The 16,726-nt window shown below is 30.3% G+C and overlaps 1 protein-coding gene across 1 annotated transcript; it reads right to left on the reverse strand.

The window, feature by feature from the left end:
- Nucleotides 1–1,519: 1,519 nt before the first annotated feature.
- On the reverse strand, nt 1,520–14,390 carry LOC127289545 (uncharacterized). Its single transcript, XM_051317531.1, has 3 exons — nt 14,144–14,390; nt 3,514–3,638; nt 1,520–2,438 (listed from the first exon to the last, which is right to left on the reverse strand). Exons 1-3 carry the CDS (start codon nt 14,388–14,390, stop codon nt 1,545–1,547), a joined length of 1,266 nt encoding a protein of 421 aa, XP_051173488.1. The 3' UTR covers nt 1,520–1,544.
- Between the last annotated feature and the right edge of the window lie 2,336 nt (nt 14,391–16,726).

Raw genomic sequence — 16,726 nt, forward strand, 5'->3', positions numbered from 1 at the left:
TGCAACAACGTCATCGAGTACCCAGTGCATTATAGGTACTCAAGAGGATGATGTTCAAGAATCCTCTTCCTCTGGGCATGATACTGTGGACACCAACCTGACTACGTTAAGAGATTATTACACAAGTTGTGATTCTATGTTTTAGAAAAAAAAATGTAAACTTTTAGATTAAGATTTGTTTAATAATAAACAAAATAAATTTAAAAAAAAATTGTGTTTTAACTTGCTTAGACCTGCATTAATTGTCATTTCACATACGTATTATACAAAGTTCTAGAAGGTTTTAATTAGTAGAGAGGGGGTGGGGATAACTGTCCCTATAAAAACAGAAGACAACAGCGATGTCTTCAGTCTCAAAATTCACAACTGCTACGAAACATTAAAAAAGAACAGTACAAAGTATCATTGAAAATAAAGTGAAAGTAAAAAATAATGACTACTAAAAAACTGGACCTAACTAAAATCAATAAATTGTGCAACATGGAAGGTGTGTTACCTACGAAACCGATGTCTGAGTTGACATTGAAAAAAAAATATATGGTTTCAAGTCTTCGACAAGTTTCCACAAAATACGGTTCCAGAATAGTAGCCGAACTAGATAAACAGTTTAACGTATTCCTTCCTGGCAGAATCGCAAAAGCCTTCGAGGATGATCCTGAAAATACGTTCGAGAACTTGGCAGAATCCGCAAGATCACAAAACCTTTATTTATACTATTTTGGAGGACCATATAATGTTTTCAAATTCAAAACTCAATAAAAATGTACTATAATTGTAAAACATAATTGATAAATATCAATAAAAGAAAATTGTTTATAATGCAAGTTGTTTTATTGACTTACTATTTTGTGATTTATGTATTAAAAATTTTAAAAGAAATTTTTATTAATAGAACGTTAATTTTATTTTAAAAATTTCAATAAGAATCTACAATATTTTAAGTTTTTTTTATTTAAATATCATCGTTGGAATTTTGTAGTCTAAGAATTCGAAAAGTACTTCGTTGGTATCCTGCAGTTTTTTAATATTGAGAAACCTTATTAAATGTGTCGAATCATCGTTGAAAATCCAAAAACCATCGTTGAAAATCCAAAAACCAACGTTGAAAATCCAAAACCATCGTTAAAATCAAAAAACCAACGTTGAAAATCCAAAACCATCGTTAAAAATCCAAAACCATCGTTAAAATCCAAAAACCATCGTTGAAAATCCAAAACCATCGTTAAAAATCCAAAACCATCGTTAAAATCAAAAAACCAACGTTGAAAATCCAAAACATCGTTGTAAATCCAAAACCATCGTTAAAAATCCAAAACCATCGTTAAAATCAAAAAACCAACGTTGAAAATCCAAAACCATCGTTAAAATCAAAAACTAACGTTGAAAATCCAAAAACCATCGTTGTAAATCCAAACATAAATTTATCTTTTTTTAACTATTAAAATGAGAGAAAAAAATTAAAACAAATTAAATCTATTATATTTTTATTTATTTTTTTACACCACCATTTTTTGTGTATGTGTACGTGTGTATAGGTGTTTTTTTTATTTATTTGTAATATCCTCCATCATCTTTCTTTTTTTATTCTTCTCCATTACCACTTTCAGAGGAGTCATTCTTTTTGAACTGTTCTCCTTCCACTCAAAATCATCATCGGTAAAAAAGAGATCCTCCAAAAGACTTTGGAGGGGCTCTTGAGGTATTGCCATTGAACCGGAAGATGATTGTTCAGCTACCGCACTCATCTTCCGGTTCAGTGGAACCGGTGGTGGTGGCATCATCGATGATGATGATGAGTGGTAGGAGGATGATGAAACTGGCGACTTCATCGCAGCTGACGAGCGTGGTAGTGGTGCTGGCGGCTTTCCCGAAGAGGATACGACGCGTGGACGTGGGAGTGGCGGCTTCACCGAGGAGGATACGACGCGTGGACGTGATGTTGGCGGCTTCGTCAAGGAGGATGAACGTAGTGGTGGTGCTGGTGCCTTCACCGAAGAGGATGCATGCGTTGGTGGTGCTGGTGGCTTCGCCGAAGAGGATACAGGTGGTGCTGGTGGCTTCGCCGAAGAAGATGCAGGTGGTGCTGGTGGCTTCGCCAAAGAGGATGCAGATGGTGCTGGTGGCTTCGCCGAAGAGGATGCAGGTAGTGTTGGTGGCTTCCCTGAAGAGGATGCAGGTGGTGCTGATGGCCTCGCTGAAGAGGATGCAGATGTAGGTGGTCCAGGTGGCAACGCCGAGGAGGATGCATACGATGGTGGAGGTGGTACTGGTGGCCTCGCTGCTGGTGATACTGGAGGCGGTGAGACAGTCACCACTGCTGCTGCTGCTACCTCTACTTCCTCCAAGGATGATGAAGAAGAAGAGGAAGACGAAGATGATGATGATGTTTTTTTTGTTGGTGGTGGTGGTGCATCAGCCTTCTTTTCCGGAACCGAATTCTAAAAAAAAAAAAAAATTTCTTAATAAAAAGTTAAATTTTTTTTATTAAATATATATATCTATATTATAATATATATAAAAAAATTTATTTATTTTTAAACACAATATTTTCACGGACATTTCATAATAAATTAAAAAAATTTAACTTTTTATTAAAACAAAAAAATTATTGAATTAATCCCTTAAAAAACACTACACGATATATTTCATAATAATTTTTTTTTTCACTGATGTTTAAATGATAATTAGCATCACGAATGAAAAAGACACATAACACAACACGACCACTGACACTTTACAATTTTTTTTCACTAATACAGTACATCACTACAATAATAAATTCAAGAAATATTAAAAAAGCACACAGACACTAAGAATTTTTTTTTTATCACTGACAGGCTGTACTTCGACGATAGGCACTGACATTTTTTTTTTACTGACAGACTGTACTTCAACGATAAGCACTATATTAAAAAAAACTAAATGCGGATGCTGACGAGAAAGATGAACACTAGACGCAAATGCTGACAATAAAAATAAACACTAAACATTATCAAAAATCACTCAACGCGGATGCCGATGAGAAAGACGAACACTAGACGCGGTTGATAAAACACTGAACGCGAATACCCACGATAAAAATGTACACATAAAGTCGGTTCTACAATAAGCGCGTCGGACATGGACGCAAATGCCCACATAAAAATGTACACTGAGCGCGGATACCGGCGATAGACACTAGACGCAGATTCTCACAAAAGAAACGTACACTAAACGCGGATGCCGACGATGAAGACGTACACTGAACACAGTTAACAAGCATTGATCGCGAATGCCGACGAGAAAACCGATCACTAGACGCAGTTGCCGAAGACGAACACTGAACGCGGTTGACAGGCACTGATCGCGAATGCCGATGAGGAAACCGATCATTTGACGCGGTTGCAGACGACGAACACTGAACGCTGTTGACAGGCACTGATCGCGGATACCGACGACGAACACTAAACGCGGTTGACAATCACTAAACGCGAATAACAAAGACGAAGACGCGGTTCACATCACTGTACTCACCCTTGTTTCCAAAAAAAGCAGCCAGCGGAAAATCAACAAATATTCGCCGATCCTCTCGGCGGAGACAGGAGCAGCAGCAGCGGTGACAGGCGCACCGACACTCCCGGCATAGGCAGCAGTCCTTCCTGAAAAATAAAAATTATTATTATTATTATATATTATGATATTACATTATTATTTTTTTTTCATTACTTTCTTTCACTTTCACTTTTTTTAAATTGTTTTATTCTTTTATTTCTATTTTTTATTATTTTCACTTTCTATTCTTTTATTATATTCTAATTTATTTTTCTACTTTTACTATACTTACTTTTCTGACATCTTTTTTTTCTTCTCTTCTTTTCCTTTTTTTTTGTGAACACTGGACAATAGACAAATGACGCGACTGGACGCAACTAACTGGTGACAATACGTGCGAGCTGCGGCTTTAGTCGAGAAACTACGCTCTCTCAAAGTCGCAGCTCGTATATAAATCTTCGCACATGCGCATCGAAAAATATTCTAGATGCACAACTGGATATTTCCAGATTTCGAAAAACGTTTATTTCTTTTTCAGGTTGTTTTTTTAAAAAAAACTTTAAATATATAATTAAATTTATATTCTGCAAGTAAGAATATAATTGTCTTTTTATTTTTAAGTATTAATTTAGGTAATAAAAATCACATTTGTTTAATAAATTCAATAAATGAATCGAACTTTCGTGTCGAAAGTTCTATAGCTGTCTCTCTCTAAAAATCAATACATCGATACTATTTTTATTCTTTTACGTTTCAAACTTTTCTATTTTAATATTATAACATGTAATTTTTAATTCTTTAATAAAATAAATCCTCTTATCTATAAATATAGAATTTGCTTTTTCTTGAAAGAGTTTTTAATTATTTTTATATGAAAAAAGTATAATATAATTATATTATAATAATAGTGTATGTATATATATATTAAAATACTTTGTGTGACGTATTATAATTAAAAGAAACGCAAAATTATATTATTAATTTTAAACCCATTTTTTAAAATTTTTTCCAATTTCTACTACACTATATATGTAGTGTATAAAGATTTCAAAAACTTTTAATGACATTTTTATAATTTAACAACATCTTTTTTAGATTTTTCAATTACTAGTACACTATACAGTGTAAAAGTAGTGTAAAAACGTTTAGTGACGTTTTTTCAATTTAAACATATTTTTTTATGTTTTTTCAATTTCCAGTACACTATTCAGTGTATAAGGACTACAAAAACGTTTAGTGACGTTTTTTATATTTTAAAAACATTTTTTTAATTTTTTCAATTTGTAGTACACTATTTAATGTAAAAGGAGTGTAAAAACGTTTAGTGACGTTTTTTACAATTTAACATATATTTTTTTATGCTTTTTCAATTTCCAGTACACTATTCAGTGTATAAGAAATACAGAAACGTTTACTGACGTTTTTTTAATTTTAAACATATTTATTTATGTTTTTTCAATTTCCAAGACACTATTCAGTGTATAAGGAGTACAAAAACGTTTAATGACGTTTTTTTACTTTAAAAACGTTTATTAATGTTTTTTTTATTGCAGTACACTATAAAGTGTATAAGGAGTACAAAAACGTTAAATGACGTTTTTTTACTTTAAAAACTTACTTACTTGATGTTTTTTTATTGCAGTACACTATATAGTGTATAAGGAATTGAAATTCGGTGAGTGACTTTTCAAAAAAATTCATTTCTGTCGGTAAAACAGACTCAATCTAATTTAAATTACTAAAAAAAGTACCCACACAATTATAGCAATTCATTTATTCCTAATCTGCATTACCGATCGATGGTAAAAAGTCACTATAGAATTCTGCCATGCCGGCCGCTGACAACTTATCGACCGAGGCTCAAACCCTCCGTCGGCAATGCAGCAATCTGCATTATCGACTGACGGTAAGTGGCGTAGAACATACCTTGTTATACTACTAATCAAATATTCGATTATTTGTCATAAGTAATTGTTTTAATTGAAACTAAAACCTCTTTAATTGCGGCAATTATTATTTTATTTGATCCAAATACATAATTTATTTACATAAAATGTAAGAATTTTTTGATTCAAATAAATCAAAATTTGAATTGAATAAATAACATATTTATTTACTAATTCTTCCATTTCTGAATTAAAATCTTACTCAAATAAATAAATTAAAAAATATGTAATTGCTGCAAACTATGATCGCATATTTTCATTTTTCAACTAATTCATACATAGAAATAATTATTAAACGCAAACCTGAGAAATAAATAAATCTAACGCATGGGGGGAATCGAACCTACGACCTACGGATTATGAGTCTAACGCTTTACCAACTACGCTACGCAGGCTACGTGCAAACGAATGTTAACTTCTTGATGCCATTTAAATTTGCAAAAGATCTAACTCAGAAAAGTGCTTAACATCATTTAGTTCAAATTAAGATATTAAATTATATTTTCCAATTAAATGCAATTTATAAAATATAATTAATTATATGCTTCATGATTATTATCGCATGAATCATCCCAGGTGAATTTTCAAAAAAGGGTAAATATATTTTTATTAAAAACGCATTTTTCGTTGTTCTGAATCATTGTAAACATTAATTTTTTGTTGATGAAAAAATATTTGACTTTGGACTAAGAATATTAAATAATATATATAAATAAATGAATAGTATCAAATAAGTCATTATTATCATTACACTTAAATATTTAATTGATCAAAATATTTTATTTTCCTTCAATAAAATAGTGTATTAACATTAAATAACACATTATTTATATTAAATAATTTAATTAATTAGAATTAATAAAGTTATTGTATAAAATACTTTTTATTTGTATGAAAAAAATGAAATATTTGAGTGAAATAAATTAATTAATAGTTGCAAGTAACTCATTATTTTCGTTTCAAATAAACATTTAATTGATTGAAATATTTTTTATTTGTCTTGATAAAATAGTGTATTAGGATTAAATAACGAATTATTTGTATTAAATAATTCAGTTTATTTGAATCAATTACATTAATTTATTGTGTCAAATACTTTTTATTTGTATCAAATAAACGAAATATTTGAGTGAAATAAATTAATGAATAGTTTCAAGTAACTCATTATTTGTATTAAATAAATCCATTTATTCAATTCAATTAATTATTTAATTGAACCAAATACGATGTATTTGGTTCAAATAAGTGCGATTCAAATAATTTAAGTTATTTGAAACAAATACATATTTTTTTGATTCAAATAAAAAGTATTTGAACTAATTAAATATTTTTCAAATAATTTGAAGTATTTGAATCAAATAAATTTTTTTTCAGTGCAGTGTATCGTTAACTGATATTCTAGTAGAGGTTTTAGCGGATGTATAAAATACGATGCCGAGTTTAGTAAATGCAGGGATACTTTCAGTCAAATGACCAACCTCAATATATTCTTTTATGAATTCGATATATTTCTGTTTAGTGGATTCGTTTTTTGCTAAATTTCGCTCGAATTAATAAAATCTTTTGAACGCCATTGAGTTTGATTTCCTTTATCGACATTTATTTCCCCAGAATTTACTAATCTGATTGTCTAATGTATTACAGGAAACATTGAAAATTTATACCTCCGGGATTTTTCTAAAAGAAATTGGACCAGCGAATAACTTTTCTATTACCTATGTATAAGGGTGATTCTCCACGTAGCGCCCAATTTAGTTTTTGCTATTATTAAAAATTTTTTTGCAATAATTAAATTAAAATAGCAACAATTATTATAAACAAATGAAAATAAAATAAATTTCTTCGCCTAATTTCGTTTTTTTGGCAATTATGATTCCCTACCCAGTAAAAAAAAAGAATTGGGAGTAAGCGATAAGAATTGGTGGTAACTTAAGCTGAATTCGGTTTGGCGAAAAAACCGAATTGGAACGTTACGGTGAATTATTTTTTTCTTACCGTGAGTTCTTTTTTCTTAAACATTTGAATTGACGTTTGTTTATTCGAGTTTGCATTATAAATGAATAAAATAAATGCTTCGAAGTCTAAAAAAGCCGATTTGGAATAAGAAATATATAATTTAAAAAAAATAAATGAAAGCGAAGTGTGACAGATTCACCGACGATTTTATCAAGTGAGTAGTGTTCATATGACAAATTTACCATATGAGTAGTACTCACATGGTAAAATTGTAGGTAAATCTATCACATTTCACTTTTATTTCTTTTTAAAAAATTATATACTTCTTATTCCAAATCGGCCTTTTTAGACTTCGAAACATTTATTCTTATTCATTTATAATGCAAACTCGAATTCAAATGTTTAAGAGAAAAGAATTCACGGTAAGAAAAAAATAATTCACCGTAACGTTCCAATTCGGGTTTTTCGCCAAACCGCATTCAGCTTAAGTTACCACCAATTCTTTTCGCTTACTCCTAATTCTTTTTTTTTTACTGGGTATTTAATCACGAGTATTTCAAAAAAGTCAGTATATTGCATTAGGTCAAAAGTTATTAATATATTTGTGATTAGGTGGTTTTCAATTACTAAAAGTTAAAAAAACAAGCTATTTGTATTTAATCTACTAAATTGTTTATAACAATTATGAGCTGTTTTTAACCACTTCACTGGCAAGTCGTTCCAATTGGCGTGCCAGGCTCAGAATGGTGAAAACACCAAATTGGCTTTCAGTACTATACTTGCCTTCAGAAATTACAATTAAACGGATGCATACGGATTTTATCAAGAAATACCCAAATTATTTATCATGTTCGTAAGAAATGTACCGCAGCGAAGTTAAAAGTATGAATATTTCTTTTATTAAATTAGGAGACGAAGAATGTGAGCAATGTGAAATATTTGAAATGGATCATCCACAGCATAATAAAAATGATATAAGAGTTTCAGGTTGTCTTGCATGAATAAAATCTTTAGTTTGAGTTATCGTGTCAATTAAAATATCATCAAATTCATTACTCGCGCTATATTCTTCTTCTAAGCTATTATCATCTGCTAATGCTTCTACTTTTGTTTGTACAGAATCAAAGCTTTTTTAATATTTCTTTAATTTGTTCAAATTTTGTTACTAATGTTGGTATATTTACTCTTTAATGAACCGCGTTGTCTAATTAAAATTCGCATCTCTTCTCCCATTTCTCCGATAATTGTATCATCTAACGTTATTTTGAAATAAAGCAATAAATATATACCTTACTTGGAGAAAATGGAAATATATTAATCAGGATACTTGACGATTGATAGAAACAGAGAATTACATTTGAAGAATGTTCTCCTTTTTTTTGAAAATCAAAAATTTTTTTGACCTTTTTTAATTCTTTTTGAAAGTTAAAAATGTGTATATTCACCACAAAAAATATTGAGATGTCCTTCTTTGTTATTTTCTAGATATTAATTAATTAATTAATTAATTAATGTTAAGAGGAAATTACGGTGATTTTTTTTCAAAAAATCAAAATAACTTTTTTTTCATTTTTGGTTAGCATAACTATTTAAGTACACAGAAAAATTAGTCTAAAGTATTTCCAAGGTCTAGAACTGATATAAATATGCAACAACTCACCGTGCGCGCGAACGCACTCGTTTATACCGGTCGGGTATCAGTAAATAGCCCAGAGGCACTCACTGCTACTTTACTGGCATTAAACTACTCGAAAATGATATTTTATAAGCCAAAGAAGGATCTGTGTATATAACCGGTATCGCCGATTGAGTAAGAATCACTTTTTTGTTTAATTTCTACTTAAAAAATTTTAAACGCGTTTTTCTCAAAACTGCATATTTTCAACTTTGTCACACTCTCATTTTAAAACTATTCAACCAATTAACTTTAAATTGAGACAATATGTTCCTTACATGTGTAGTTTTCGTCTAAACTAGAATTTTTAAAATCCATTAATATTTTTAAAAGTTATAAACAATTTAAGTTGCAAAATTGTTGTCAAAAAATGAAAAAAGTCTGCCAATCGTTTTTTTTCAATAAATATTTCTCATTCTAGTTTACACGATAGCCAAAATAGTATAGATTAAGAAAAATTTTGGTTTTTTCATTTTAGATTAAATGTTCTAGAGAAAAAGTGTGACAAACTTTTAAAATGTACCACTTTCGGCAGCCATTTTTTATTAGATTGTTAAAAAACAAAAATTGTTTTAACTCTTTAAAATATTTATCTTATCATAAAAAAATGTAACTAATAAATATTTTTTTACTATAAAAAAACATCGTGAAAAAAATCACCGTAATCACCCCTTAATAGAAAATGAAATATTTCATAAATAAATAAAATTATTTGCAATTTTGAAACTACCAATTGAAAGCTGACGTAATTGCGCATCCAATGAGTCCTATATGAACTATTTTGGATTAGAGAATTTTTTATACACAATTTCAATGTTAGCCAATTGTTTATTAACAATCCACTAACCAAAGTTACTCCATTATAGAGCTCGTTGGATGCGAAATTATGTCAACTTTTATTTAGTAACGTTATAATTACGATAACTTTATTTGTTTATAAAATATATCATTTTTTATTAACCTTAATAATTATTTAATTTATTAAAAGTGTAAATATTACACAGGCACTCAAAAAAAAAAAGTTGTCTGTTTCTTGAACTACACATATATTTCCTATAGTATTTTGGCCCGCTGAAACCGAATCTGAGCTCAGAATTGCTCCATCACCCTCAGTTTTTTTTTAAATCGACCAAAACCACCCTTAAACGGACAAATTCACACTTCGGAGATAAAAAATAAATCAACTTATTTTTTAAAAAAACCAAATTTTACATCTACGAAACTTTGCTCCACTAACTCAAAAACAGAGCCAGCATTGATCCAGCACCCCCTGAATTTTTTTAATCGAAAAAACTACCCCTAATCTGAAGAATCAAATTCAGGAGAAAAAACAATAAAATAACTGATTAAAAAATTTTATAACCAGATATTTTTACTCCAGCAATGCAGAAACAAAGCCAGAAATGCTCCCTCACCCTCTAAATTTTTTTTAAATCGAAAAAACCACCCTTAAATAGAAAAATTCAAATTTAAGAAGTAAAAAAATATTAAATTACCGGCTTTTTTTTAAAACAGAACCTTACATGTTTGTAGTTTTGCTCTACTAACTCAAAAAAACAAAGCCAGCATTGATCCAGCAACCCCCGAATTTTTTTAATCGAAAAAACTACCCCTAATCTGAAGAATCAAATTCAGGAGGTAAAAAAATAAAATAACTGATTAAAAAATTTTATAACCAGGTATTTTTACTCCAGCAAGGCAGAAACAAAGCCAGGAATGCTCCCTCACCCTCTAAAATTTTTTTAAATCGAAAAAACCACCCTTAAATAGAAAAATTCAAATTTAAAAAGTAAAAAAATATTAAATTACCGGCTTTTTTTAAAAACAGAACCTTACATGTTTATAGTGTTGCTCTACTAACTCAAAAAAACAAAGCCATCATTGATCCAGCACCCCCTGATTTTTTTTAATCGAAAAAACTACCCCTAATCTGAAGAATCAAATTCAGGAGGTAATACAATATAATAACTGATTGAAAAATTTTACAGCCAGGTATGTTTCCGCATTGCTGAAGTAAAAATACCTAGTTATAAAATTTTAATCAGTTATTTTATTGAGTTAGTAGAGCAAAACTACAAACGTGTAAGGTTCTGTTTTAAAAAAAAGCCGGTAATTTAATATTTTTTTACTTCTTAAATTTGAATTTTTCTATTTAAGGGTGGTTTTTTCGATTTAAAAAAAATTTAGAGGGTGAGGGAGCATTTCTGGCTTTGTTTCTTGCATTGCTGGAGTAAAAATATCTGGTTATAAAATTTTTTAATCAGTTATTTTATTGTTTTACCTCCTGAATTTGATTCTTCAGATTAGGGGTAGTTTTTTCGATTAAAAAAATTCAGGGGGTGCTGGATCAATGCTGGCTCTGTTTTTGAGTTAGTGGAGCAAAGTTTCGTAGATGTAAAATTTGGTTTTTTTAAAAAATAAGTTGATTTATTTTTTATCTCCGAAGTGTGAATTTGTCCGTTTAAGGGTGGTTTTGGTCGATTTAAAAAAAAACTGAGGGTGATGGAGCAATTCTGAGCTCAGATTCGGTTTCAGCGGGCCAAAATACTATAGGAAATATATGTGTAGTTCAAGAAACAGACAACTTTTTTTTTTGTGTGCCTGTGTTATATAAGTAGATTAAAAAAAATTTTGACATATATGTTTTCCAAAGGTTTTTTTGAGCTCTTTTGATTAGTGAACAATAAAAATTCAAAATTTTTCCCAACTTTTTTAAAAATCAAAAAATTTTTGACTTTTTTTCAAAATCGGTCATTTTTTACTTTTTTTTAGAAATTGTTTGAAACGTATACTTTCAACACAAAAAATATGGAAATGTCCTTTTTCGTTATCAGCAAGATATTAATTAATTAGAGTTAATAAAAAATGATATATTTTATAAACAAATAAACTTATCGTAATTCGAACGTTACTAAATGAAAGTTGACATAATTTCGCATCCAACGAGCCCTATATGAAGTACTTTGGGTTAGTGGATTGTTAATAAACAATTGGCTAACATTGAAATTGTGTATAAAAAATTCTCTAATCCAAAATAGTTCATATAGGACTCATTGGATGCGGAATTACGTCAGCTTTCAATTGGGAGCTTCAAAATTGCAATAACTTTATTTAACGTCCGCTGACTTGTGCTAACCGAGCACAGAAAAAAACTTTTACTAATGTTTTTCCAAAAATTCATATTTTCTATGGAAAATCATGTTTTTCAAATTTGTTGAAACAAAAATTTTCAAAAAAGAGAATTTTTAAAAATGAAAAGTTGTGCTGACTTGTTCTAAGCGAGCACTGTACAAAACTTTTAATAAACTTTTCCCAAAAATTCATATTTTCCATGGAAAATCACGTTTTTCAAATTTGTATAAACAAAAATTTTCAAAAAAGAGAATTTTTAAAAATGAAAAGTTGTGCTGACTTGTGCTAAGCGAGAACTGTACAAAACTTTTAATAAACTTTTCCCAAAAATTCATATTTTCCATGGAAAATCACGTTTTTCTAATTTTTTTTAAACAAAATTTTTGAAAATTTTGAAAAAGAAAAGTTGTGCCGACTTATGTTAACCGAGCACAGTAAAAAAATTGCAATAAACTTTCCCCTAAAATTCCTATTTTCTATAGGAAATCATGTTTTTTCTAATTTTTGTTTAACAAAAATTTTCAAAAGTGAGAATTTTGAAAAATTCAAAGTTGTGCTGACTTGTGCTAACCGAAGACAGTAACACTCTTCCCTAAAGTTCATTTTTTCCATTGTCCTGAAAAGGACAGATTGTACAGAACTGCAGACTTTTAATTCATATTATTTTAGGTTTCAAACTTAAAGTATTTCCTACGTTTGACATTTTGTTCGGTGTTTGTCCTGGAAAGGACAGATTGTTTATAACGGCTGGCGGTTGGTAACATGGCGTTAAGAAGTTGGCTGGTTCCGCGACAGCTTGACTGGTGAGAGAGTTAGTTGAGTTAACTGACTTGTTGCTCCGTTGAAGATTGGGGGCGACTGAGAGCGAGTCAGGAAAATTGCAGTCTTTATGCGCCTCTACTTTGTCTCATCCGCCGCTTCCCCTTCCCACATGGCAGAAGCCAATCAACGTGTGAGATACCCCCACCAACACCGCGCCTGTGCGGTACGGTGAAGGTGTCAAGAGCGAGAGTCAGTCGAGTGGTGCAGCGGTATTTCTAATTGAATGTTTATAAAAATCAAAATTTTTCCTTCACACTTTACAGGCTTAGGACTGGCATCAAGTTGAAGTGTTTTAACTTGGTGGCGTGTTTAAAAAATTTGATAGTTTAAACACTATCTTGCTATTAAGTTTAAGTATATTTATAAAACTTAAATATTTTTTACAAATATCATTATTGTATACTATTTAATTTTTTAAATTATTTGAACATTCATGATGCTTTAACTTTTTTGTGAAATTGTATTTTTTAATAAATTGTATCAACTAATTAATTATTCAAACTTCTTCTAAAGAAGTTATTACAGAAATTTTGAAGAAAATTGCACTTTTGCTAATAATTTTTATGTTTTTAGCCAATTTGTATTAATAACCCAAGAAGCACGTAATATAACCTCAATATCAAGGTAATATTACATGTAAGATTCGTAATATAACGTTGTAATATTACAGTAATCTTACAGAGATCTTAAAATGTCCGCCTCAAGCTAATATTACCGGTAATATTACAGTAATATTATACCGTAATATTAAGGTAATATTACAAGAGAATATTACAGTAATATTATGGGAACATTTCTTTACGAAAAAAATCTACCCATCCAGGGAATCGAACCCCGAACTCAAAGCACACGAGTCGAGAGTTTTACCAACAAGCCAAATTGACTTATAATATATTTACGTTTTTTATGCTTTATGAATAACTCAAATCAGTCTGTAATATTACTGTAATATTACCGTTAATATTACAGTAATATTACCTTGAGGCGGACATTTTAAGATCACTGTAAGATTACTGTAATATTACAGCGTTATATTACGAATCTCACGTGTAATATTACCTTGATATTGAGGATATATTACGTGCTTCTTGGGAATACATAAGTTTAACGTAGATGAAAAAATGCAGATCTATGATTTCTTTACTGTCTATTCTTTGAGGTAATTTTGAAGATGACAAATCGTCATATTTCAACCATCTCCTACCAACGTAAACATAAGCTACATAATGTCCAGGTACACTTAAGTCATACAGTCCTTCATAAGCAACAAATCCTGCTATACCGTAATTTATTCCTTCTGTTGTAATTTTTATGGATATATCAGACATTTGTACTTCATTTTTCATTTTAATTTCAACAGAGATTAAAAGATGAGCTCCGTAGTCAATATTTGCTTTAAATATTTTAGAGCAACAAACATTGTTTCTTTTAATCGGAGATTTTAATGCTTGTTGTAAATTGGATATACCTAAGGACTGTATATCTTGTAAGTTAATGTGTGCTAGGACATATGTATCAGTGGAACATTGTGAACATGTTGTACACAAATATATTCGATGCTGTAGCTTGGTAAGTCAGCAAAAAGCTGAATAGCAAGATCTGTGACATTGGATAATGCGTTTACTTTTATTATTTTAAGGAATAATTTCTTGGCTTTATTTTTACAATATTCCGTGCTCTCCGTATTTGTTACATTTGCTTCACGAAGAATCTTTGCTCTTTCTTTAAAAACTGAAGCACATAATTTATTGTTAATAAAATGTTTTGAAAAGGAGAATATTGCGCCAAGAGCATTGTTAATTTTTTCATTATAAAAAGAATTGTTTAAAATTTACATGCTCAGGATGTGCACTAAACTGTCAAACGCACAAGTATTTGTGACAATTGTAACAGAAGTTGCTTCCCTGATGTTTTTGCAACGATTTCCATTTGTCAAAATCGGAGAATTTGTTAATTTTTCACACGATGGCTCGAATTCGGGACAAATTTCATCATATTGAGCCCCATTCCTTTTTCTGTTTTTTGGTTTTGAGTTCTGAATATTTTTAAAGTCAGTAACTTCCTTCAAAGAATCTTCAGAATCTACGACGTCAGTTACGAAATCTTTTTCGACCTCTTGAAAACTACAAAAATTTTACAAAAATTCTTACAAAAATCCAGAATTTCTTTAATAACTTCATTATTATTAAGTTTTCTTTTTTTAGTTTCATGTTTTGGCGTCTTTGATGATTTTAAAACTGCTTCAATTTGTCCATCTTCTGTTATTGTTAAAGATCCAGCTGCAGCTTCAAGCAATTTCTTGATTATTTCCAAGACATATATTGCAATAAATTTATCAAGTCGAAAAGGAAGTCCGTAAATTTTGAAAGAGCGATGTTTTAAATCATTAAAATATGATTCTATACACGCTGACGTAGGATTAATTGCTCCAAAATTACGTTCTTTCCTCAATATTTCTGTAAAATTTGGGAAACATAAACGAAGCTGTTTAACCTTCAAAGCAAAAGCTGGAAGATTATAACCATTAATATCATCCTCATCAGCAAAATTTTCACAATCCGCCTTTTTTTAATATTAATATACGTATTGTGAACCCATTCCTGATGCTGATAATGATTCCGTTTCTTCTTCAGTCTTCTTCCACTGTTTCATCACTTATTCCCTTTATTTTTGACCTTAAAAACTGTTTAGCTTTATCAGCTGAACTGTCCTTGTTTCCGCTTCTACAAAAAGCAAGAATTAGACTTGCTCAAGCCATCTCCTTAAATTCGACGAAATCCTCTTGTTTTCTAAGTAAACACATTGCTCGCAAGTATATTGTCCTGACTCTAGGTTGATTTTTTGGATAACACTTCCATCGAGCAATCATTTGAGTAAAATGACAGACATCTAACCTTAAGATACAAACAGGAATAACAAAATCGGCACCTTTAATTATTTCAAAGCACAAATTTAAATAATATGGTAAACTTTTTACTTGTACGTAAGCACAAAAATGGAAACAGTGTTTTGAGATGATGAAAGCATCTAAAATAGTGGCACAGATTTGCCATTTACATCCCCCATTGCTTTATACAAATAAATATGCGAACAATGATCACCATTTGGGAGTTTGATGGGTTTAATAACACTCCCTGTTGCATCCAAGTACAATGTTGTTGGGAATTTTTCGAAAACCAATTGTTGCTCTTTCGTACAGTAGTATACGAAATGAGGATCTAATTCTATATTTCGGATAGCTCCTTCGCACTTTTCACTATATTTTAAAAAGTACAATCCATCCATGGATTTTGAAGTCAAAATACCCAGTTTTTTGTTAAGGGCTTCATGCTTCACTTTACTAAGCACATCATTTTTGCTTAAATGCGGTGGACTATCTTCTCCTATAGTTTTAATTAAACGATGAGCTTCGTTCTTTCTGTGTTGAGAAGGTAAAAGGTTTCTTTCCACAAGTAAATTGCCTACTGCAGAACGAAGCTTTCCCTGAAGATGTCTCTTCTTAACATGGATTGCACTTGAATCAAATTTTTCTATTGTGCAATCCATGAAAATTGATTCTCCTTCTTCCGGTTCATTGGCAATTTTTCCAGTGAATTTATAGGGACATTCAGAACAAACTGCAGTTACTGTGACGAAAATTTCAGAATCGGACAACTTAGAATAG

This window comes from Leptopilina boulardi, unplaced genomic scaffold, assembly GCF_019393585.1.
Source record: "Leptopilina boulardi isolate dan_hultmark-lab unplaced genomic scaffold, ZJU_Lbou_2.1 LbouV2_44, whole genome shotgun sequence".
NCBI classification, from domain to species: Eukaryota; Metazoa; Arthropoda; class Insecta; order Hymenoptera; family Figitidae; genus Leptopilina; species Leptopilina boulardi.

What these genes read in the sequence shown, in the direction of transcription:
- LOC127289545 (XM_051317531.1), bottom strand. Translation starts at nt 14,390, where the DNA reads ATGTCTGATATATCCATAAAAATTACAACAGAAGGAATAAATTACGGT. An exon ending in TATGTATTCCCAAGAAGCAC is followed by an intron (nt 3,639 to 14,143) that starts GTAATATATCCT and finishes TTTATTTTTCAG; the next exon opens with GAAGGACTGCTGCCTATGCC. An exon ending in TGCTTTTTTTGGAAACAAGG is followed by an intron (nt 2,439 to 3,513) that starts GTGAGTACAGTG and finishes TTTTTTTTTTAG; the next exon opens with AATTCGGTTCCGGAAAAGAA.